The sequence below is a fragment of the Scyliorhinus torazame genome, chromosome 8 (assembly GCF_047496885.1).
Source record: "Scyliorhinus torazame isolate Kashiwa2021f chromosome 8, sScyTor2.1, whole genome shotgun sequence".
In the NCBI taxonomy this organism is placed as follows: Eukaryota; Metazoa; Chordata; class Chondrichthyes; order Carcharhiniformes; family Scyliorhinidae; genus Scyliorhinus; species Scyliorhinus torazame.
The window spans coordinates 223,550,553-223,577,136 of NC_092714.1; the positions used below are offsets into that span (position 1 = coordinate 223,550,553).

Genomic DNA, 26,584 nt, shown 5'->3' on the forward strand with positions numbered 1-26,584 from the left:
ATCAGCAAGAAGAAGGCTAAGACATCCGCCCCGCACCTGCCTGAACCCTGGCCGGTCTAACATCTCAAAAATGGCTTCTAGGGACCCTAGTTCTAAGCTCACGTGCACTACCCCCGAGATGACCTTGAAAACCTCCCTCGAATACCTCTCCATCTTCAGATAGGACCAAAACATATGAACATGGTTTGCGGGGCTTCTCCCACGGCGTTCACACACATCCTCCACTCCCTAAAAGAGTCGGCCCATCCTTACCCTCGTGAGGCGCACCCTATACAACCCCCCACCCCCCGGCCTGCCCTCCCAAATAAACGAGGTGATCAGCTTATCCACTTCCTTAATAAATGCTTTCGGCAAAAAGACCAGCAGGCACTGGAATAAAAAGAAATATCGCGACAGCACATTCATTTTAATAGCCTGCCAGTGACAGAGGGAGACTATCCCACTTTGCCAAATCTGCTTTCATCCTCCCCACCAGTCCCGTGCCACCTGCACCCCCAAATACCTAAAGTAGGTTGCCGCCCTGTGGAATGGCAGCCCTCCCAACCCTGCCCCCACCCCCGGCTGGGACACCACAAAGTATTCACTATTTTCCTGGTTTAATTTATACCCTGAAAAGGACCCAAAAGTTTGGAGAAGCTCCATTATATCCCCCATCGATACACTCAGCTCTGAAACATAATAATAGATCATCCACGTACAGAGACACCCTGAGCGGGGTTCTCCGTTGCCCGATGCCGAAATCAGGAACAGCGATCGGGCGGAGAATGAAATCGCTGAATGAAATGTCGCTGAAATTGCGACAGGCCCCGGTTTGAGCCTGGGTCATGATGCTCCACCCCCTCCAAATCTGCAACATTGGGACGCGTGCTGTGCGCAGTCGCAACCCCATTGGAATGTCATTAGCGGGCCCACCTGACGGCGTGGGCCACGTGTGGTCTCAACAGTCGTGAGCTGACGTGGCGGCTGCGGAGAGAGAGTAAGGGCTTGCGGACTGTGTCCAGCACCGCCACTCTTGGCTGAGATTGGTGCTGCTGGCCGGGGGGCTTCTGCCAGGGCTGGGGGGAATCGGGGTGGGAGGGTACGCGGTCCCACACAGCTGCGCTATCTTTTCCAGTGCAATTGGTGCATGTGGGGGGGTTGTAGGCATACGCGAGTCTGCAGCTTGTCAGCTCTGCGCATGTGCTGCACGGACCCAGCGATTCTCCAACCATTTCCTGCGCATTCTGCGAGTGTTTCACGCAGCACCGTTGCTAGCCCCTCACTGGTTGCGGAATCGGTGCAGGCTTTGCGCCAATGTTCCCGTCGTGAAACACCACGGATCCTCCGTTGGCGTTGGCACTTAGCCTCAGGAATGGAGAATCCAGCCCTTATGTTCCAAACCCCCCCCCCCCCCCCCCCCCCCGAAGTATTACGTTCCACATTCCCAAGCTCCTTAGAACGATGGCCAAAGGCTCAATTGCTTACGCAAGTAATAGATGGGGGACATAGGATGCCCCTGCCTGGTCTCTCGGTGCAGAGCAAAGTACCCCAAACACATATTGATTGTGTGGACTCTTGCCCTTGGTTCCTTTTATAGTAGCCGTACCAATTCCGTGAATCTCGGCCCGTTCCAAACCTCTCAAGAACCGCAACCGAATACCCCCATTCTACTTGATCGAATGCCTTTTCCACGTCCAGTGCAACCACCACCTCTGTCTCCTTTCCTTCAGACAGCGTCATGATTACATTTAGCACCCTCCTAATATTTGAGAAAAGCTGCCTTCCCTTCACGAAGCCCGTCTGGTCCTCCCCTATCACCTTCGGAAGGCACACCTCCAACCTAGCCGCCAGTACCTTCGCCAATATCTTTGCATCCACATTCAGTAGCGATATAGACCTGTACGGACCACACTCTGTCGGGTTCTTATCCTTATTCAGCAACAAGGAAATTGAGGCCTGCCCCAATGTTTGTGGTAGCATCCCCTTCCCTATCGCCTCCTCAAACATCCCCACCACCAGCGGCGCCAATTTGTCCTTAAATTTCTTATAATACTCCACTGAGAACCCATCTGGCCTTGCCATCTTCCCTGATTGCATCCTCCCAATTGCCTCCTTTACCTCCAGTTCTGCGACTGGCCTCTAAAGTGTGGTTGGTCCTCTCTTCTTTCCCCAACCTTGGGTACTCCAAACTGTCCCGGAACTTCCACATCCCCTGATCCTCCCTCGGTGGTTCCGACCCATGCAGATTTTCAGAGAAATCCTCAAACACCCTGTTAATCTGGTCCGGGGCCACCACCAAATTCCTCGTCCTATCCCGCACCTGGACAGTTTCCCTCGCTGCCGCCCCCCTCCGAGGTTGGCCAGCCACATGCCCTGCCTTCTCCCCATACTCCTAAATCGCTCCCCCGCCCGCCTGAGTTGGTGCACCGCCTTCACCATGGATAGCCGATTAAAACTGGCCCTGTAGCTCCATCCTGCAGTCTAAAGGTGCAGGATCTGCATCCCCCCCATACCTCCTGTCCACCTCCAACATCTCATCTGTTAGCCTTTGACGCTCTTCCCTCTCCTCTTTATCCACTTTAGCCTTAAATGATATCACCTCCCCCCTTACCACCGCCTCAGTGCTTCCCATACCACCGCCTGCGATACCTCCCCCATGCAGTTAAAACCCACGTACTCCTCTATCACCCTCCCAATCACCCCGGTCTCTGCACTGCCCCCTTCTCCAAGGCAATGTCCACCCAATGCAGCGCGTGATCCGAAATTGCTATCACCAAATACTCTGATCCCCTAACCCCAGCCAACAGCGCCTTCCCTACTACAAATAAGTCTATCCTCAAATAAACCTTTTGAACCGGAGAGAAAAACGAATACTCCTGCTCTGTTGGGTGCAAGACCCTCCACAGGTCCAACCCTACCAATTCCTTCATAAGCCTAGTCAGCACCTTCGCCTCCCCCGCCGACTGGGCAAGCGAGCGCAGCTGTGACCTGTCCAGCCTTGGCTCCTGCACCAAGTTCCAGTCCCCTTCCACTATTAGCTTGTGCGAATCCAAGTCCGGAATGGCCCCACATATCTTCCTCACGAACCCTACATCATCCCAGTTAGGGCCATGCACACTTGCCAACGCCACCAATGCCCCTGTTACTATCACATATCTACCTCCCTGGTCCACCACCACCCTCCTCATCTCGAACCTCACTCTCTTACTGGCCAAAATCACTACACCCCCCCCCCACTCTTCTGTCGAACCCCGAATGAAACACTTGGCTTACCCAGTCCTTCCTGAGCCTCACCTGATCTTTTACCGTCATATGAGTCTCCTGTAGCATAACCACATCGGCCTTTAAACTTTTTAGGTGTGCAAACACCTTCGACCTCTTCACTGGCCTCCCCAACCCCTCACAGTCCACATAACTAACCTGACCACGGATTTCTCACCCCCCCCCCCCCCCCCCCCCCGACCCTCCTTCCTATCCACCATCATCATAACCCTAGGCCCTGCCCACTGGACCTGGCCCACCCCGTCTCATTGTTGCCATCAAACCCCACCCCCACTCCCAGAGTTCCCCCATCCACTTCCTCTCGAAAACACCTCACGCAGTAACGATCCCCCCCCTTTTCACACCTCCTACGCCCATCAAAACCTGTTCACCAGGCTCCAATGTCCGCAGCCCTTCCCTCCACCACACCTCTGTTTATTAGCCAACTTAAGCTTGCTAGCGTGGAGACCCCTGCCCAGGCCCCACTCCCCTCCAATACCTTTCGCCCACCCGAAAATAACAAGAAACTACATATCCCTTTCAAACAAACAAATCCAGTGCAAACATACAAACTGAGAAAACCGTCGTTATAAAAGAATCCCCACTGTTACCTCATCCAAATCGATAACTGTACCCCATTTAACCCATATAACATGAAATAAAAAACAGAACGCTATACACTCTTCCATCCCCCTCAGTCCAAGACCAGTCCTTAGTCCCATTCCTCACTTCTGCCCCATCCTTCTGCCTTCACAAACGCTTCCATCGCTTCCACCATCTCGAAATAAAAGTCTCGAGTTGTAGGTCACCCTCAACTTCACTGGGTATACTATGCCGAACCGCACATCACTATTACACACTCGGCCGAAGGCCGTCCACCTCTTCACCAACTCCACGGTTAAGTCCTGGTAAATAAATATACCAGCTCCAGCCCACTCCATCTCCTGCTTCGCCCAACCCAGGACCTTCTTCACATGGTACCTGTGCAAATAATCACTGCTCTTGGTGGCTCATTCGGCTTTGGTTTAGGCCTCAACGACCAATGAGCCCGATCCAGTTCGTACCGGGAGGGATCTTCTCCCTTCCCCATCAGCTCTGCCAACAACTTGGCAAAGTACTCAGTCGGCCTCAGGCCCTCCACCCCTTTGGGCAGGCCCACGATCCTCAAGTTTTGCTGCCTCGATTTTTTCACAGATCCTCCAATTTAGCTAGCAGACCTTTGTTGGCCTCAACCACCCTCTGCAGCTCCTCACCCATCGAGGTGAGCTGATCTCTGTGTTGCGACATGGTTTCCTCCACTCCCTTCAGTCTTTCACCCTGCTCTGGCACCTCAGCCGAAGTCCTCGACCCAGCCACCTTCACCGCGGTGGCCAATCACCTCCTCCAGCAGCACCTTCAGCGCCACCATCATCTGCTTCCTCATCACCTCCAAGTGCTTTGCAAACTGTTTCTCAAGTTCCAAAGTTCTCAGTCACGTTTTCTGCCGTAAGCAGTGCGACCCCACCCAGCGAACCAGCCTCTGGCATCTTTCCAGTTACCAAGCTGACCCTTTCGCTCGACGGCAAACCTTCACTCGCTCCCTTCTGGTTTTCCGACACCCCCTCCTTCCTTATGTCTTCTTCACTTAATTGTCAAAAAATTGCCCCGAGGACCAGGCTTTAAATTCTAAAAAATCAAGCCTCGAGCAGGAGCCACCCAACGTGTGACTTCCTCCTACATGCCGCCACCGGAAGTCCGTTCCTAGCATTTTAAGGACCTATGCACCTGAATCTCCAAGTCCCTTTGGATATCCACTGTATCTAACTTATTTCCATTTAGAATGTACTCTGCTCTATTCTGTTTTGGTCCAAAATGGATAACCTCACACTTGCTTAGAGTAAATCCTATCTGCCACAATTTTGCCCATTCACCTAGTCTGTCAATATCTCCTTGCAATGTTATGCTATCACCTAGGCTGTCTACAATGCCGCCTAACTTTGTATCAAACATAAATTTGGTTATATAACATTCTATGCCATCATCCAAGTGTGAAAATTGAGGCCCCAACACAGATCCCTGTGGTACACCATTAATCCAATTATAGTAATTACCCATATCCCACTCTCTGTCGCCTGCTACTCAACCAATTTCCTAACCATGTCAATAATTCGCGTTCAACTTCGTGGGCTTCCACCTTGGTTAACAGTCTCGAGTGGGACTTTATCAAATGCCTTCTGGAAGTCCATATAAATGACATCCATAGACCTTCCCCTGTCCACTACCTTAGTCACCTCTTCAAAAAAGTCAATAAGATTAGTCAGGCATGACCTTCCCTTCATGAATCTATGCTGGCTCTCACTGATCGACCAAAATTTTTCAAGGTGTTGTTACCCCATCCCTAATTATAAACTCCAGCAATTTCCCCACCACAAATGTTGGGCTAACTGGTCTGTAATTCCCTGGTTTCCCTCTTTCACCCATCTTAAAAAGTGGAGTGACATGTGCAATTTTCCAATCCAGAGGGACTACTGAATCTAGGGAACTCTGGAAGATTATCGTTAGAACATCTACAATGTGCTGCCCTACTTCCTTTAACACCTTCGGGTGGAAACCATCACGTCCTGGGGATTTGTCCCTCTTTAGTTCCATTAATTTCCTGGTTACTGATGCTGTACTTACGTTAATTGTATTAAGTCCCTTTCTTCTATCGACCAATATTTTTTCGGGACTTCTGGAAAGTTATCCTTTTCTACTGTAAATACTGAGGCAAAGTAATTGTTCAACATGTCTGCAATTTCTCCATTATCACTGATATTGTCTCCATTTTCAGTTTTAGTGGGCCTACATTGCTCATCACTACCCACTTTTCCTTTGTATAACCATAAAATTGTTTTTGCATTGATTTTGATGTCCCTTGCAAGTTTCCTTTCATAATCCCTTTTAGTAGCTCTTATGAGTTGCTTTGTGACCCTTTGCTGGTCCTTGTAACCATCCCATTCATCTGGATCTGTGCTATGTCTTGCAATTTTGTAACCCTTTCTTTTAGTTTTATGCTGTCCCTAACCTCTTTAGTTGTCCACGGCTGTTTTTTTTTGTGAAGTGGAGCCTTTTCCTTTCACACAGATCTTCAGTTGTTTGACCCATTAACAGATCTTCCCAGTTTATCGTGAACAATCTCTGAACAATCCCATTGAAGTCAGCCTTACCCAAGTCTAAAATTCGAGTCAGCCTTACCCAAGTCTAAAATTCTAGTATCGGAAATGTGCTTTTCACTTTCAAACGCTACATTGAAATCAATCGTGTTGTGATCACTATTTGATAAATGTTTGCGCACAGTTAGGTTACTAATTAAATTTGGGTGCATTACTCATAACTAAATCCAATATTGCCTGTCCCTTTTTGAATCTAGGACATATTGCTGCAGGAAACTATCCCGAACACATTCCAGAAATTCACTATCTTTCTGACAGGTGCTTGTCTGCCTCTCCCAATCTATGTGCTACTCTGCTACATAGGCTGTGCTACACTTGCCTAATTTCTGCCTTAAAACAATCTGGCACCACCTCAGAACTGCGACTGGGGGTCGATACACAAACAAATTAAAGTTCTAGATCCTTTTTTGTTCCTCAGTTCCAGCCATATGGTCTCCACAGGATCCTTCACCCACATGATATCCTCCCTCACCATTGAAGTGACAGTATTCCTAATCACTAATCAGTAAGGCTACTCCACCCCCCTCCCCCACTCTGCCATATTCTGTCATAGAATTTACAGTGCAGGAGGCCATTTGACCCACCGAGTCTACACCAGTCCTTGGAAGGATCATCCTACATAAGCCCAAGCCGCCACCCTATCCCCTTAACCCAGTAACCCCCCTAACGTTTTTGGACACTAAGGGCAATTTATCATGGCCAATCCACCTAATCTACACATGTTTGGTCAGTGGAAGGAAACCGGAGCACCTGGAGGAATCCCACGCAGACATGGGGAGAACGTGCAGACGCGGCACAGTGACCCAAGTCGGGAATCGACCCTGGAGCTGTGAAGCTACCGTGCCCCTGTCCCTCCTATAAACTTTATGATCTGGTATATTTAGTTCCCATTCCGTGCATTTGTATATAGAACTATTAATTGGACTATTCCCCCTAACCTGTCCCTCAGCACTGATGTTTTATTTGCTCGTTTATTATATTTCACTTTTGGCTTAACCAGTGTACTTGTAGTTTTGCCATTTCGCTGCAGTTCCTGACTATTTATTTACTCTCTGCCCTGCTACTTGTTTTTGGAACTGTATCGAGTTCCCCCGAGCCTCTCCCTCCCTATTTGCTAGTTTGAACGCCCTTGTGACCACTCTATTTATCCTTTGAACACTTTTAAGGTTGTAGTGGTGTAATTGGCTGAAGCTAAACTCACCGTACAATGTGAGCTCGCTAAGGTGCGTTCATTCCACATATCGAGTTGGGATGCTTTGCCATTTGTAGTTCCGTATGTCCTTGGTAGGACAAGGTAATAAGTGAAACAACCAACTGGAGGCGCAGTTGCACCATGTACTATTAAAGTGACAGAAATTAAAAGTTGTTGCAAATTCATTCCAGTCCTCAGTGTCAACTTTCAAAGTAAACGCGCAACTGACATCTTTTATGAATGTATTTTTAAGTTTGAGTGTAGGCGAACCGAGTAAAACTTTTTTTTAAAAGAAGAGTTGTGCAGGGGAACTGAAACAACTGTCTCTGAACAGAGTGTGGAGCAGGCCAACTCCACCTTGTTGGGGAGCAGGAGGAGGGGGCAGAGCAGTAACATCCGGACTGGAGTACAGAAAGGAGTGGAGCTGGTTTAGCTCACGAACTGGATCGGGCTCGCCAGCAGCAACTCGGACTGGGGCTTTTTTGGTTCTGGTGACGCCGCTCTGGTCGCGGCTCGATCACAATCCCCGGCGGTGTGACGAGGCGACGTCTCTGCCTGAAGCTGCTGAGGGAGCCGAGTCAGTCCTGTCAGCTGCCGGATGGGGTCTGAAGAGGGGAGCCTGGCTGATAAATTGCTGGAGGAGGAGGAAGCCGAGCCCGGGGGCTCGGTGCGGGTCCTGCAGGTGAGAAGGAGCCAGAGGGAAGGGGAGGTTAACATAACCAGGGCAGCTCCTAGACTCCAGAGAGCAAAGCGGAACTAAAGATTGGAAATTAAAACAGAAAATGCATACAAATACCGAGCAGCATTTTCAAATAGAGAGGGACACGACCACAGTATAGGGATTTTGTAATAACCTCGGCAATTCAAGCCCCATCAGTGCCAATCCAGAAAAGTCAAATTCATTTCTGAGAATTAAGCAGATGAAGCATTGAAACAAAATAAAAGTCTGATTTAAAATTTAGCGGGAGAAGTTCTTGATCACCTCTGGTCCCAGTAGTAACTAGAACAGGTGACAGAATTTGCTTGAGTGTTTCCTTGGGGATAGTTTGCATGAGTTCACTCTGAATAAGATCAGGAACAGATTTCACTGAAACCTTCCTCAGTGAGGCGGACCAGTGGTTACCAAACCTTTTTGTTTGAGGGAACCGCTAGGGTTTCAAATTGGTTAGTATTGACGTACTCTTCTCTTCCCCCCCCCCCCCCCCCAACGTTACAATCTTTAAATGATGAAGGTGCAGCACATGTTAATATTCTTTTGAGAAAACACATTTCTTGCAGTTTTAGTATATACGTAAATATTTTAAAAAGAAAATAAAACTCCCTTCTTGTGAACAAAGCTGAACTCACCTGGTCCCTTGATATTGATGGGCTTACCAGGCAGTCTTTGTGCTACCTTTGGCGCTCCTACATGGGCAAGGTTCCAAAATGTTTCATAGAATCCCTACAGTGCAGAAGGAGGCCACTCGGCCCATCGATTCTGCATCAGCCCTTGGAAAGAGCACCCTACTTAATAACTTAATCTTTATTGTCACAAATAGGCATACAATAACACTGCAATGAAGTTACTGTGAAAAGTCTCTAGCCGCCACATTCCGGCGCCTGTTTGGGTACACAGAGGGAAAATTCAAAATGTCCAGATTACCTCATAGCACATCTTTCGGGACTTGCGGGAGGAAACCGGAGCACCCGGGGGAAACCCACACAGACACGGGGTGAACGTGCAGATTCCGCACAGACATGCCCAAGCCGGGAATCGAACCAGGGACCTTGGTGCTGTGAAGCCATAGTGCTAACCACTATGCTACCGTGCTGCCCTACTTAAGCACATGCCTCCACCCTATTCCAGTAACCTCACCTAACCGGAGGAAACCCACACAGTTACTGGAAGAAAGGGTAAACTCCACATAGACAGTCACCTGTGGATGGAATTGAACCCAGGTCCCTGCAGCTGTGATGTGTCAGTGCTAACCATTGTGTTGGTGATTGTGGAATAAGATCCCCCCCCCCCCCCCCCCCCCCCCCATAAGAGTCAGTACCTTTGGGACACCAGGGAGAATAGAAAGGAGAATTGACATCATGCCTGAAATTAGTTGATCTTCATTCTAACCCTCTGTTTGACTCTTTTTAAAGAAATCTTTTGCCATCCCTCCCAGACTTTTTTGTCCTCTCTCCACAGAAGGGCAATGGACGAGCACTTCCATTCTGCCGTAAGCTCTGCTTTGCTGTAGGAGGTGCACCATATCAAATGACAGGAAATGCTATTGGCTTCTTCCTCCAGATCTTCCTGCTGGATGTGGTTCAGGTAAGGCCCATTCATACAAGTCATTTCAGTCCATTTTCAAATTTGTAGTCATTTCTTCAGTAAAGCGATGGTTGCACGATGGTTATGTAATGAATTAGCAACCTAGAAGTCATGATTCCAGAATTTTCTGTGACAAATGGAGAAAAAAATACACCAAATTTATTCAAATCTGCCAAATCGTGTTTAAGTCCCAACTAATTCACCAGTGTCCTTCGGGAAAGGGAACTTGCCACCCCAGCCCTATTTCTGATTCCAATCCATCAAGATGTGGTTGACCCTTAATACCCTCTGAATTGGCTTAGAGTTGCATACCACCACAATATAATCTTAAGCCTAACGCATCGTGTTAGTTGGTGGGAAATGGAAAACAGCAAGCGAATGACTCTACTTGGCTGTCAAATGATATGCCTACCACCATAATAAATAAGAGGTGTAGGCCATAGAGCTCTTGAACTACTCCACCAATCAATAAGATCAAGACTGATTTTTGATCTCGACTCCACTTTTCTGCTCGATTTCCATTGCATCAGCTCACTTAGTGTTGAAAACTATTGTGATCTCAGTTAGATTTCTGTTGTTTAAAATGTTAAAATTATAGATGCCTCAATAAAATATTTTCTAAATATAAACTGTTGTAACCTCAATCTTAACTATACTGAACAACCAAACATTCACAGTCTCCTGGGTTAGAGAATTCTAATGATTCACAACCTCTTGAGTGAAGATGTTTGTCCTCAGCTCAGTCCACAATAACTGTCTCCTTAACCTGATGCTGTGCCCCTTAATTCTAAACTCACCAATGAGTGGCAATAGCCTCTTAGCTTTAACTCTGTCAAACCATTTCAGGGACTTGAGTTCCACTGAGATCACCTCCCATTTTTCTAAATTCCAGAGAATATAGGCTATTCAATTGTTCCTCATAACTCAACCCTCTCATCCCAGGAATCAAGATTCTGCTTTGAACCTTCTAAAGCAAATATATCCTTCTATGGGTGCAAGAGATCAAAACTGTACACACTGCTCCAGATTCTTCAAAACCATGTACAATTGCAGTAAGACTTTCTTACTTTTGAACTCTAACCCCCTTGCAATAAAGGCCAACATATAATTTGCCTTCCTAATTGCTTGTTGTACCTGTTAGTTAACAATGTGTTTCACATACCAGGACCCCCAAATCAAACAGAACAACACATTTCATAATTTCTCACCAGAATGCTCTGCTTTTATTCTTCCTACAAGAATGAATAACCTCATATTTTCCCACATTATACTCCATTTGCCACATTCATGTCCACTCACTGAACCTATCATTATCTCTTTGCAGACTTTTGTGCCCTCCTTACAGCTTGCTTTCCCATCTAGCTTTGCATCACTAGTAACCTTTGGGTGCATTATGCTCCGTTCTTTCATCTAAGTCATTAATATAGATTGCAAATAACTGAGACTCTAGCATTGTTCCTTGTGGTACTCCCTAGTAACCTCATTAGCCTGCCAACTTGAAAATGACCTAATTATTCCGGCTCTGTTTATTTTCTGGCCTTTAACCAATCCTCTATCCTTCTTGATATGTTACACCAACCCATAAACGTTTATCTCATGCAGCAACCCTTCACCTGTCAGCTTATTGAATACCTTTTGTTAATCCAAATATACTGCTCCTACTGGATCTTTGCTACTTCGCTAGTTACATACACAATAGAACTCTCATTTGTCAAACACCGTTTCCCTTTCATCACACCACTTTGACTCTGTCTAATTGTATTTTTGGCCGTGGGATTTTTTGACTGTGCTGTTACCACTTCCTGTTACCACCACTCTGTAACTACAGTATGTACAGGATATATTGCAGCACCTTTACAAAGTTTAAAATCAATATTGTGTTTTTAACTGGTGCACATATTCGGATATTGCTAATGTTCTAGTTTGTGGTTTAACTTAGGCTTGTACATTTGCTAACACCATGACATGCAATAACAGGAGAGAATGATGCTCTTCAGCTAAATGTTCCAACCTGTACATTCTTCTATGCTATCATGAGTTTTTTTTTAAATTTAGAGTACCCAATTCATTTTTTTTTCCATTTTAGCGTACCCTGCCCATTTTATTTGTTGGGGGGGGGGGGGGGGGGGGGGGGGGGTTTGTGGGGGTGACACCCACGCAGACATGGGGAGAATGTGCAAACTCCACATGGACAGTGACCCGGGGCCAGGATCAAACCCGGGGCCAGGATCAAACCCAGGTCCTTGGCCCCGTGAGGCAGCAGTCCTATGCTATCATGAGGTTAACCCTGTTTCCCACTTCCTCTACTCCACTATTGATAACCAGACATTCAGCCACCTATAACTTTTCCCACTAAAAATGAATCACTGGATCCTCCACCTTTATGTCTTCTGTTTCCCAAAATCTCCATCACAATCCTTCTAATTACATTTCCCTTTGTCACTTGCCCTATTTCTAATACTTTCTCTTTTCCTCCTCTGGATATTTACTGGTTCTCATTTTCCTTGCAAAGCACTTTTAGCTGCCTATTTGTGTGAGGAGGATATTGAAATATTCATGATTGGGATGGAAATAGTGGATGTAGGAGGTATTTATGCTAGTAGATTTGACTGTATGTGGGACTCCTGACTGGAGTTGCACATTGCACCTTCTTTCTGTGGCCTCATCGCAACCTACTTCTCTGACCTCCTCCAGCCCTATAACCATCTGAGGTCTCTGGGCTCCTCTAACTCTGAACTCTTTTGCATCCCGATTTTTAATCACTGCACCATTGGCTTCAGCTGCACAGGCCCTATTCTGGAATCCCTTCTATAATACCCTCCATCTCTCTCTCCCTCTTTTTCCTGTCAAGATGCTCCTTAAAACCTACTCTTTATTATTGCAACAATACTTTAAGTACAGGATTTATAGTTAGCTTTTCACCAAAAGACTTCAACAAATTCATAAGCTCTCACACTGGAAGAAGCTATGTAAAGCAAAAAGGAGTTTGGGAATAGATATACAGATTTTTGTGACTTGTTTAAGATCATAGAATATGAAAGTCTAATTGAAAATTGCTTTCTCCTGAGTTGAGAAGGCAGCTTTACATCTGATGGGCTCAACATCGTTCAAGGAATAAGCACTCTTGTTCCTTGAAATCTGCTTGCTATAATTTTAGCACCCATCAGCACAGAAAACAGTTTCCGAATTACTATTCTTATTCTATGGAAAAATCCTTGTTTAGGATTCCAGTTTTGTAGTAGCACGATAACTGCTCCCTCTGCAAGGCTATGTTTGTGTGGTGGTATGTCTGTTAGAGTTAGACTATCCAGAAACTTTGGAGGATATAGACTGTTATCATTTTTGTCTATTGTATTAAAGCTTATGTATTTCAATTCACCTGACAACCTTTCTAAAGCTTTTATATTCCAATCTAGTGAATATTCATTTTTAGCACAAATAATAACTTTTGAATAATTTGTATCAAATAATTGTCCTCACCATTTTGCCACACTTAACAAATTCTATTATTTCATCAAACCCTACTGTGCCATCCCCGTCAAATGGCATCCCCTTCCTTCCCTCCCATGCCATCCATCTCAATCCCATTCCTTTCATGCCATCCCAATCCTGCTCTTGCCATCTCCATCCCTCCCATCAATTTCATCCCATGGAAAATCCCCAACTGGCGGAACTTTGTTGCTGGGCTGCTCGTACTTTCCACTGTTCTTCTCCGTCATCCTGCTACTGTCCCCACCAGCTATTGGCAACTGCATGTACGCTCATTACTTCAGCATTTCACGTGCTTCAGTAAATGCCAGATATTGCCCATCAAATAAACCCTCCAACAGCCACACACCTTAAAATGGTCAATCGAAACAATGCTGGCAGGCAAAAACTATATTTTAATATAGATTATAATTTTTATTCAAATTGAACCATGAAGGATTTGCGATGTCTTTTGTTTCCTTCAGTAAATGACTGACTACTCACAACAGTGCAGGGTATGCATGTATATGGTGGCAATTATTTTATGCATTTATGAATCTTCTCTCTCTTTCAGATGGAGGCGTTCTATGCATCTCTGATTTTATTCATAGGTCGAGTTTGGGATGCTTTCACTGATCCAATTGTTGGATTCCTCGTCAGCAAAAGCAGAAGAACAAGATTTGGAAAGCTGCTTCCTTGGTGAGGTATATTATTATGATCCTAGACCAGATCCCAACATTTACTAGGATACTGGACTGAAACCCCTACATTTTATTTAATTTGTAAAACTGTGAGGAAAGGATTCTTCGCTCCAGGAGTGACTCCACACACAAATAGGGATATGGTATATTAAAACAAACTTTATTATTAACAAATTACTAAAATAACTTTAACATCATACAATAAATAGCTTACAATTACCAGTTAAACAATGCTTAACAATAAAATTAAACACTTTAACGTCCTAACAGCTATCTTTTATCTCCAATCAAGCAAAACCCATCTCGGGTTAAAATCCATTTTTAAATACAGTTAGCAAACACAGAAATACTTGCCCTATAGAGATGTCTTGGAGAAACTGCTTTGAGAGCGATTCTTCAGGAAACAACCTGCAGATTCTTGCTTGTGTCAAACTACTGTTTAACTTCCCAACATTTGGCAAAAAGCTTTTGTTCTGTTCACAGCAAAATCTCAAACTCCATGCCTGACTGCTTCAGCCCCTGGCTCCTCCTATTAACTACATCATGTCTACCCTACTAACTGGGTTATGAGCATCTTACTATGACTAATCACACCCCCTCAATTATCTAAACCCCAGGGAACCTTCCTTCTATAAATAAAATTCCATCAGCTCTATTTAGGTAAACACTATATACATGGTTGGAATGAATGATAATCTTAATTTTATGATGCTTTAATTGCCCCTTTTGTAGCCCTAGTGTCTTCTTGTCTTTTAAATCAGGATGTTTGAAACCCTTCTGCAGTAGATACCTACCCAAACTAACCCGGGCTTTTAACCATTACTGCACCAGATACATATAATGCAATATATATCTGAAATTCCTACATCATCACAGTATCTTGAATCATATTTTCTTGCTACTTATAGGGGAATGCGAGAAGCAGTACAACTGCAGCTGACGTTTTCAATAATTTCTGAGATCAGAGAGACGCTGCAGGCTGCTTACTGAAGTAATTATATAAAGAAACATCAACTATTAATTGAAACAAGCACTCCAATTCTCTCCTGCTGGTTTAAGCTCTGCACTTTAAAAAGAAGGGCTGCCTGAGTTATCAGACTGAGGATAACCACCTGATGATGTGTTGAATCATGCAGCTACTTCAATTTAAAATGACTGGATATTCAACGATTAAGAATGAATTGAAGAACTGACATAAAGATCTGTGACTACCTGATAGTCTATAATTTATTCAGAACTTTAAATGGATATTGTTAAAACACTCTAGCTCCTCATCAATATTATCTATAATCCAGCTTTTTAGTCCCTTTTTTATCTTTATTAATACTAACCTGACTTCATTAACTGACTTTTAAACCACTTCCACTCCTCTTGACCGTTTAACTTTGAAAATCTTTAAAAATATGTATTCCTTCAGACCTTGTGGTTAATTATTGCTTTGATTTGATTTTAAAATCTTGTCCCAGGATATTGAGAGTACTTATTGTTTACTTACATTCTTATTTCATACCCAGGATTTACTCTGCTTGATCTGCTTGTACAGTTTGTTATCAAGCTGAGTATGCAGGGAAGAAGTATTTTTGGCAGATTAGAACCGAATTGTAATGAGAACAATTTATTTAAACACAATTTGAAGATCGGATAAATGTGACTGAAAGGTTGTGATGAAATTCCACCAACAAATATTCTGAACAATATTAGTGCATCAACAAAACAAAACCGCAGTCATTCGGTGATGGGACAGATAATTTGTGAATTAATCGCTCATAAATGCACAACAATAGAGCCCCTACTGTGCAGAAAAAGGCCATTTGGCCAATCAAGTCTGCACCGACCCTCTGAAAGAATACTTTACCTTGGCCCACTCCCCTTCCCTTTCCCCGTAACCCCATCTAACCTGCATATCGTTGGACACTAAAGGGCAATTTTAGCATGGCCAATCCACCTAACATGCACATCTTTGGACTGTAAGAACTTTCAAAATATGTGGTATTGTGATGCACTAAATCTGGAGAATAATAAGTGAACAGTGATGGACTCTGGATAAAATGACGCGACAACTAAAATTTAAGAATTAAATTTTTAAAGCATATCAATCGTTGTGAATAATTCCCTTCTCATCTGTCTTTCTCTAGGATATTGTTTTCCATGCCATTTGGAGTGGCTTCTTATTTCCTGTTATGGTTCAGTCCTTCTTACACCATGTCCTGGAAATACAGCTTCTTCTGGTATCTTATGACCTACTGTGCATTTCACACCTGCATGAGTGTAAGTTTTTTTTTTAGTGTAACCTGAAGCCAATGAGACACTTACACCCAGCAGTTGTGGAAGTGGGACTGGTTGATGTTTCCATATCTATGTATCAGACGTCCATCTTTGCATCTGAACATTGAGATCCAAATCCTTCTTGAATGCCTCAATTGAACCTGCTTCCATCGCATTGTCTGGGAGTACATTCCAAATCCTAACCACTTGCTGTGTGTAAAGGCTTTTCCTTGTGTCGCCATTGCTGCTTTTGCAAATTATCTTAAATCTATGGCCTTTTGTTCTTGATTCTTACACCATGGGAACAACTTTTTCTATCTTTTTTGTCCAGACCACTCATGATTTTGGAAACCTCTTTCAAATCTCCTCTCTTCAAAGAAAATAGCCCCAACTTCTCCATTCCATCTGCATAACTAGAGATTATCGTCCCTGGAACCATTCTCATAAAGAACAAAGAAAAGTACAGCACTGGAACAATTCCTTCGGTCCTCCAAGCCTGCGCCGACCATGCTCCCTGTCTGAACTAAAATCTTCTACACTTCCGGGGTCCATATCCCTCTATTCCCATTCTATTCATGTATTAGTCAAGACGCCTCTTAAACATCACTATCGTCCCTGCTTCCACCACCCCCTCCGGCAGTGAGTTCCAGGCACCCACTACCCTCTGTGTAAAAAAAAAAACCAAAAAAAAACCTGCCTTGTACATCTCCCCTGAACCTTGCCACTCGCACCTTAAACCTATGCCCCCTAGTAATTGACCCCTCTACCCTGGGAAAAAAACCTCTGACTGTCCACTCTGTCTATGCCCCTCATAATTTTGTAGACCTCTATCAAGTCGTCCCTTAACCTCCAACGTTCCAGTGAGAACAAACCAAGTTTATTCAACCTCTCCTCATAGCTAATGCCCTCCATACCAGGCAACATCCTGGTAAATCTCTTCTGCACCCTCTCCAAAGCCTCCACATCCTTCTGGTAGTGTGGCGACCAGAATTGAACACTATACTCCAAGTGTGGCCTAACTAAGGTTCTATACAGCTGCAACATAACTTGCCAATTTTTATACTCAAATGCGCTATCAAGATAGTGAGACACGACCTCCCTCCACAAAACCTCTCGCTAATACGTCCACTTGCTTCTAAATGGGAGTAGATCCTGTTTCAAAGAATTCTCTCCAGTAGTTTCCCTGCCACTGACGTAAGGCTCACCGGCCTGTAGTTCCCTGGATTATCCTTGCTACCCTTTTTGAACAAAGGAACAACATTGGCTATCCTCCAGTCCTCCGGGACATCACCTGAATACCGTGAGGATCCAAAGATTTCTGTCAAGGGCTCAGCAATTTCCTCTCTTGCCTCCTTCAGTATTCTGGGGTAGATCCCATTAGGCCCTGGGGGGCTTCTTAAAACAATATCTAGATAGTCCAACTAGGCAAGGGGCTTTACTGGACCTGATGTTGGAGAATGAGCCTGGTCAGGTGGTAGAAGTTTCAGTAGGGGAGCATTTCGGTAACAGTGACCACAATTCAGTAAGTTTTAAAGTGCTGGTGGGCAAGGATAAGAGTGGACATAGGGTGAATGTGCTAAATTGGGAGAAGGCTAATTGTAACAATATTAGGAGCGAACTGAAGAACCTAGATTGGGGGCAGTACAGCTGTGATATTCTCCCTAACCAGTAGCACAACTCCTCCACCCCTTTACATCCCCTTCCATCCCGCCTGAAACATCTAATTTCTGGAACGTTTAGCTGCCAATCCTGTCCTTCCATCAACCAGGTCTCTGTAATGGCAACAACAACATAGTTCCAAGTACTAATCCAAGCTCTAAGTTCATCTGCCTTGCCTGTTATACATCTTGCATTAAAACATATGCACTTCAGGTCACCAGTTCTGCTATTTTCAGCAACATCTCCCTGTCTTCTCTTCCTCAGAGCCATACTGGCCCTATTCCCTAGTTCTCCCTCAATTTGTTTCACCTTCCAACCTATTGCTCCGGTACCCACCCCCCCCCACCATACTAGTTTAAACCCTCCCATGTGACACTAGCAAACCCCGCGGCCAGGATATTTATGCCTTTCCAGTTTAGATGCAACCCATCCTTCTTATACAGGTCACACCTACCCCGGAAGAGTTCCCAGTGGTCCAGATAACTGAAACCCTCCCTCCTACACCAGCTGTTTAGTCACGTGTTTAGCTGTTCTATCTTCCTATTTCTAGCCCCACTGGCACGTGGCACAGGTAGTAATCCCGAGATTGCAACCCTCGAGGTCCTGTCTTTTAACTTTCTGCCTAGCTCCCTGAACTTCTGCTGCAGGACCTCATCCCCCTTCCTGCCTACGTCGTTAATACCAATATGTACCACGACCTCTGCCTGTTTGCCCTCCCCCTTCCTGTTCTGAGACATCCTGGACCCTGGCACCAGGGAGGCAACATACCATCCTGGAGTCTCTTTCACGTCCACAGAAGCGCCTATCTGTGCCCCTGACTATAGAGTCCCCTATGGCTATTGCTCTTCTGCACTTTGATTTTTTTTCTGCACTCCCTCTAATATCTTCACATCTTTGCTAAAGTATGACGCTCAGAACTGGGTGCAATACAACTGTTGAGACCAAAACACTATTTTGTACAAGTTTAACATAACTTGCTTGCATTTATACTCTACATCCGCCCCTATTAATAAATCCTAGGATACTGTCTGCTTTATTAACTGTTCTCTCAACCTGTCCCACCATCTTCAATGATTTATACCCATACATATCCAGGTCCCTCTGTCTCTGAACCCCCTTTCGAATTGTAGCTTCTGTTTTATGTTGCATTTCTGCGTTCTTCCTCCAAAATGAATCACTTCACACTTTTCTGCATTAAATTTAATCTTCCATCCATTCTACCAGCCTGTCACATCCCTTTTGAAGTTCTGCACGATTGTCTTCATGGTTCATAATAGTTCCAAGTCTTGTATTATGTACACATTTGAAATTGTGCCCTGTACACCAAGGCCTAGATCATTAATATATAACAGGAAGAGCAGGGGTCCCAACACTGACCCCTGGCGAACTCCATTACAAACCTTTCCCCAGTCCAAGAAGCATTATACTTAATTTTGTGTCACTCAGCCAAGTTGATGTCCATACTGTTCCTTTTATTCCATAGACTCTAGATTTTCTCACAGTCTGATTTGCGACACTTTATCAAATGCCTTCTTGAAGTCATGTACACCACATCAACAGCTTTACTCTCATTAACTTTCTCTGTTACCTTATCAAAAAAACTCCTAGCAAGTTCATTAAACATGATTTGCCCTTATCAAATCCATGCTGACTTTCTTTAATTAACCCACATTTGCCCAAGTGACTATTCATTTTGTCCCAAATTATTGTTTTGAGAAGCTTTCACCAAAATTAAACTGACTGGCCTGAAGTTAATGAGTTTATCTTTTGAATAAGGAGTTTATCTTTTGAATAAGGGTGTAACATTTGCATTTCTCCAGTGTTCTGGCACCACCCGAGTCTAAGGAAGACTGGAAAATTATGGCCAGTGCCTCTGCAATTTCCACACTCACTTCCCTCAATAATCTTATTTGCAATCCATCTGATCTTAGAGCCTTATCAACTGTAAGTACTGACAGCCTATCTATTCGATACCACCGTATCAATGTTTTAAAAAATAATTTTAGGGTATCCAATTCACTTTTTGCAATTAAGGGGCAATTCAGCATGGCCAATCCATCTACCCTGCACATCTTTGGGGTGTGGGGGCGAAACCCATGCAAACACGGGGAGAATGTGCATACTCCACACGGACAGTGACCCAGGGACGGGATCGAACCTGGGACCTCTACGCCATGAGGCAGCAGTGCTAACCACTGCGCCACCGTTAAACCCTTCAAGTGCCCGAATTACTTCCTCTTTCGCCATGACCTGTGCAGCATCTTGTTCTTTGATGAAGACAGATACAAAATAACTGTCCCTCTGCCTCCATGTGTACATCCCCATTTTGGTCCCGCGTTCACTCGATTCCTCCTCCAACCACCTTTTACTATTTATAGGCTTACAGAAGTCATTTGGATTTCCTTTCATGTTAGCTACTGGTCTCTTTTCATAATCTCTACTTACTTTTAATTGCTTTTTTACTTCCTCTCTGAACCTTCTATAGTCAGCCTGGTTCACGGTTGTATAGTCCAGCTTATATCTGTCATAAACACATTTTTTTTCTTCTCCCTCTTAATTTCTATCTCTTTTTGTCATCCAAGTAGCTCTCGATTATTTGTTTGCCCTGCCTTTCCCCTTCCTGGGAATATACCTTATCTGTGCCCAAACTCTCCCCTCAAAAGGCAGTCCATTGTCTACATACTGTTTTGTCTGCCAACCTTTGATTCCAATTTATCAGGCCAGATCTATTACACCTCACTGACAAAAAAGGTACATTAACGTTGCTCAGTGTATTCTATAGGGCATGAATCATTGAGAAAGTTGTAGAGGTTCACATTTGCAAGGAAATTAGGAGCAGGAATTATAGAGTAGTTATAATGGGGGACTTTAATTATCTGAACATAGGCTGTGATGGTAAGAGTGTAAAGGGCAGAGTGGGGCAAGAGCTTCCTAGTTTGTTCAGGAAAAATGTCTCCAGCAATGTTTCCAGTCCACCAAGAAAAGAAACATTGCTTGGGAATGAGGTGGGCTAAGTGAATCAAGTAATAATAATAAACTTTATTGTCACAAGTTGGCTTACATTAACACTGTAAAAAAAGTTATTGTGAAAATTCCCTAGTCGCCACATTCCAGCGCCTGTTCGGGTACGCAGGGAGAATTCAGAATGTCCAAATGACCTAAAAGCACGTCCTTCGGGACTTGTGGGAGGAAACTGGAGCACCCGGAGGAAACCCACACAGACACAGGGAGAACGTGCAGACTCCACACAAACCGTGACCCAAGCCGGGAATTGAACCTGGGACCCTGGCGCTGTGAAGCAGTAGTGCTAACCATTGTGCACATGCCACCTGCAAGTATCAATAGGGAACATTTTGTGGACAGTGATCATTGTATCATAAGGTTTCAGTTTGCTATGGAAAAGTGCAAGGAAAATACAGAGGATGTATCTACTGCATGGGTTATATGCAAAAGACACTCTATATTGTCCCATCAAGATTAAATCAGGTTTGGCTACAAAGTAAAGCTTCTTTTGCACTGTGCTATCAAGTATTTCCTATCAGTGTGCCTGGTAAGTACTTAAGATGAACACTGCTATTGTACCAATTCTTTTATACTCATTCATGGGATGTGGGCATCACTGACAAGACCGGCATTAATTACCCGTCACTAATTGCCCTTGGGAAGGTGGTCTGAGCTGCCTTCTTGAACCGCTGCAGTCCATCTGGTGTACGTATTACCATAGTGCTGTTAGGAAGGCAGTTGAGCACTAGTTCAGTCTCCACACCATCCATTCAGATTGCCAATCTTGAGAGGTCTTCTGCTGTAGACTTGTACCAATATTGTTAGTTTGTCCATGTTTAAACTCCTCTGGCTGATGTCTCCACTTTCAACTGAAAATCGATGAATTCAAGTTTCCTATGCAGTTTTCTGCAGGGCCCTTATTTGAGTCACCATTCACAGCTCAGCCAAAGTGTTAGGCGGTGAGATTTGACGGTCACACTTAGCAGTACAGGAGAGGTCACAACAGCCAACACAGGAACTATTCTTTTCCTGGCTCAATGAATATGCCAGATGTGGCACTGAGATAATTGACAGAGAAACAAAAAGCAAAATGAACTGAGCTGAAGCATTATTTAGGAAATTAGTAATGCTACTTACAATTATTGTTTTTCTAACATAAATAGACTAATTTCTATGACAACCCATCACTGGGTGGTTTAGATCACTTGATTTACCTCAAAATTGGTTATATTTTTGTTGACTTCGAATGAAACTGAGTGTGAAGGATGACTCCGGTATTTGTCACTCACCACAGCATCAATGTATCTCTTTTTTTTCTTCAAGACCAGTTGTAACTTTTCTTTTGAGTTATGAGTTAATATAATAACTGCCTTTATTTTTAGAGTTCCTGTACTTACTTCTAGGGTGCGCCAATAAAATAGAGTGTGGCCAGCATTTGAGGGGAGATGATACATTTTTTTTGCAGTATGTAAATAGTGTTTTGGACATGGTGAAAACAATAATGTGAGTATTACGTTTTTAGAGGCAAAAGATTGAACAGGAAGCCACTTAAAAACTTAGAAGTGGAAAAGATCGGAGTGTAATTCTTCACCAACATTACCTTTGCAGATTTATCTTTAAAATGGTTCAAGATCAAATCTTCTGATTTTTAAGATTACGGGCAACTGAGTCCGGTATGGTATAGGAAACTTCTCTTCCTGTTTCAGTAAGTAGTTGCTGTGTTTGGTGCAGTCTCAGGCCCTGTGTCGTCCGCAAAGTAAGCAGCAACTGGTACCTTTAACAGGAATGAACCTCCCAAGATGACTCCCGGAGAGGAGATCAGAAAAAATGGAGTTTGAAGGTGGTTGTTCAAAGTGAAATGAAATGAAAATGAAAATCGCTTATTGTCACAAGTAGGCTTCAAATGAAGTTACTGTGAAAAGCCCCTAGTCGCCACATTCCGGTGCCTGTTCGGGGAGGCTGTTACGCGAATCGAACCGTGCTGCTGGCCTGCCTCGGTCTGCTTTCAAAGCCAGCGATTTAGCCCTGTGCTAAACAGCCCCGTAGAAAGTAGAAAGGGAGGTGAAGAAGCAGAGAGTTCCAGAGCTCGGCCCCAAGTTTTGATGCAGCCGTTACTGGTGCAGTAAATGGCGAAAATGCACAAACTCAATGGGCAATAAATGTGATCTTGTCAGTGCACCGACATCCAGGAGCATGGGCGGGATTCTCCAATGGGGCTATGTCCCCACGCCAGCGTCAAAACGTGGGCGTTTCACTTTGGTCTTTCCTTAAGAAAGTCCAGAGTGTTTCTCCAATTCGCAGGGCGCTCGCAGGGCCCCGGAGTGCTTCTCGCAGCTCTGGCTGCAGATACGGGGCCCTGCACTTCCGCGGTCGGTAGTCCGCGCATTCGCACGGCGGAGGCCTGCGCTGGCCGACCTGTGTGACATGGCGGACTCGGACTGCGGAGCGGCACCAAAAATGTAGGTCCCCCTGAGATCGTGGGCGCCTGCGGATCGGTGCCACCCGATCGCTTGCCTGGCCGTCTGTGAGACCCCCCCCACCCCCCACTAGGGTGGCTGTTCCTGACAGGCAAAATGTGGTTAGAACCATGCCATTGGAAACTCGGCCAGTTGTCCTCGCAGAATTGTCGCGGGCCCTCTGTCAATGCCCCCCTATCCACGCCGCGTAGACCGCGCGCGATTCTCCAGGGACCGGAGAATCGTGGGAGCGGCGTCGTGCCGGGATTTTGCGTCAATGCCCATTCTCCACCCCCCCACGCCGATGACGATTTTGGCGCGGAGGCTCGGCGAATCCCGCACCATATATTTTTTCTTCGTTGGGGACGTAGGGTGGTGAAGGGGGAAATGAGTGCACTGACCCTTGGAAAATACATCCCGTGTTATCATAAATTTCTAAATCCACTACAGCAAACTCTATTTTGGACACTTCAGGCATGCTTTTCTTCCAATGCATGAAATGTTGGGTCTCTTGAAGTTAATTATGAAAAGAAAGACTTGCATATACATTGTATTGTGTCTTTTAAACACTGAACATAATGTAGGAAATGCTGAACCTAATTTGTGCAGAGAATCTCCCCACAAATGACTTAACAGTGACGTGATATTCACCTGAGAATCTTTTTTGTGATAATTGAGGGCCAGCAGATCTTCTCTACTCCTCTTCAAAGTAGGTCAGTGGGATCCTATACATCAGGCTTGTTCAACTTTCCGATGGGGAACTATGTTTCAATCTTTCTCTCCCTCCAGGGGTCACTGAGCAAATTTCAGAAAGATGAGGCTTGACACAATATTAAACATGAATTTAGTGGGGAGGGGGAAAGTTGAGATATGGAAACAAGCAACCTGCTGAGCAAAAAAAAGTGACAATGCAATGACTTGAAAAGATAAGCTTGTGATTGAGTGAGAAGAGTGCCTGTTGGTGTGTGAGGGTGGGTGAGATGCCTGGGACAGGGTGTGAGCCAGACTTGTGTACACACTCCCATTTCCCTTCCTCTCTCGCACTCCCCCTCCATCTCTCACATAAGCTCTCCACTTCACAGACCTGGCTTGCCCTCCTTCCTATCGCCAGCCCCTATCCCGGTCCGTGTCCCCATGCCCTTGGCCCTCACCCTCCCACCTTGCCCTGTCCCCATCATCCACCTCACTAGAGCTCTACACCACCTCCCACACACAGGTGGCCCTTGCATGGGTAAAACAGGCTGAAGACTGTCCATGATTATTTTGTTTTAAGATATTTACAGCTTGCCGAACAAGGGTCCTTTTATACCTTCACTGGGATAGATTCATAATTCCGATTCCACAATTGAAAAATGAATGGCTGACCTGATCAGCCTGTAATATTGAATTATTAGTTACTTAACTCAGTTGCCCATTAGCTCACAGCATACTTAATGGTGGGGCTAACCTTTACCTTTTGATGAAAATAATAAATCAGAAGTGTTTTTTTTTAAAGAATTGCTATTGAAACATGCTTTGTATTTTTATGTTTCTGTAGTGTTTCCATGTGCCCTATTCTGCTCTAACCATGTTTCTCGGCGGTGACCAGCATGACAGAGATTCGGCGACTGCATACAGTAAGTACTGATTTTTCCTTCAGTTGGAATTTTTTTTAAATTCCAGTCTCTCCATTTTTGAGAATTTCGTAAGACCATAATACGTAGGAGCAGACTTAAGCCATTTGGACGATCAGGTCTGCCGGACATGTGGTGGCGGCCATGGAGGAGTAGGTCGCACATTTGAGAGCTCCCACCTGTGATGGGCCTTTGGACCTTCTCCCGTTTTTTTCTGGATTTTATTGGATAAATCGGTGGAGAATGAGACGGTGAGAAGAAACCCCCTCCAGTATATGGAGAATTGGACCAGAAGTGACCGTGTGAGAAGACCAAGTTCTACAAGGAAGACGCGAGCAGAGCTGGCAATGCAGGAAAGCATGGCGGAGAAGCAGGGCTGCGGGGAGATGGCACAGTGGTCGACGGGGCAGCTGGTGAAGTGTTTTGAAGATTGCTTCGCCAAGCTTAAGAAGGACACGCTGGACCCGATCAAGGCTTCGATTGATCAGGTCGTGCAGAATCAAGAAATCCATGGACGTGCGATCCAGGAGGTGGAGGAGCTTAAGGGCAAGTGGGAAGACGAGCTAGGAGGAGAGATAGAGGCAGGTCTGTGGGCGGATGCCCTAAGCAGGATTGACACATCCTCATCATGTGCCAGGCTTACCCTGATAGAATTCAAGGTAGTCCACCGGGCACACATGGTCGCCCGGATGAGCAAGTTTTTCGGGGTAGAGGACAGGTGTGCGGGAAGCCCAGCAAATCATGTCCACATGTTTTGGGCATGCCCGTTGCTTAGAGGGTTTTGGCAGGGTTTCGCTACGGCAATGTCCACGGTACTCAAAGCACGGGTGGTGCTGAGTGCCGAGTCCGGAGGTGGCGATCTTTGGAGTGTCAGAAGAGCCGTGAGTTCAGGGGGCGAAAGAGGCCGGCGTCTTGGCCTTTGTCTCCCTGGTAGCCCGGAGACAGATCTTATTAATGTGGAGGGACTCTAAGCCCCCGAGTGCAGAGACCTGGGTTAGTGACATGGCTGGGTTTCTCAGTCTCGAGAAAATCAAGTTCGCCTTAAGAGGGTCAATGGTAGGGTTCACCCGGAGGTGGTAGCCGTTCGTCGACTTTCTCGGGGGAAATTAAAATGTCAGCAGAAGCAGAATTCCAAAATGGAGGGGGGGGGGGTGGAACGAGGGCCGGATTGTTGTTTTATGGTTGGGGTGTGTGTAGATTGTGATGGGGGGGTAGAAATGTTTATTGTACCATGTTTATGTCGCTGTTATTATTATTATAAAAATTGCAAATACCCCAATAAAACTATTTTTTTTAAAAAAAGGACTGTGTGGCCAATCAATGAGATCATGACTATCTGATATGATATTCTTCAACTCCACTTTCCTACCTTATCCTCATATCCTTGATTCCATATTCGCTACTCTCTTAAGAGAAGAAATTCCTCCACATCGCTGTCTTAAGTGGGCAACCCCATACTCTGAGATTATGTCCTCTGGTCCTAGCCTCTCCCAT

General features: G+C 45.1%; 1 protein-coding gene across 1 annotated transcript in view; it reads left to right on the top strand.

Annotated features, from left to right (window-relative positions):
- The first annotated feature begins 8,037 nt into the window (after positions 1-8,037).
- The window catches only part of LOC140428405 (sodium-dependent lysophosphatidylcholine symporter 1-like), a 74,098-nt gene continuing 55,551 nt past the window's right edge, over positions 8,038-26,584 (top strand). Inside the window, 5 exon segments of the mRNA XM_072514821.1 lie at positions 8,038-8,305; positions 9,800-9,925; positions 13,968-14,092; positions 16,230-16,362; positions 25,015-25,093. Coding sequence (XP_072370922.1) covers positions 8,222-8,305; positions 9,800-9,925; positions 13,968-14,092; positions 16,230-16,362; positions 25,015-25,093 — 547 coding nt within the window. The 5' untranslated portion in view covers positions 8,038-8,221.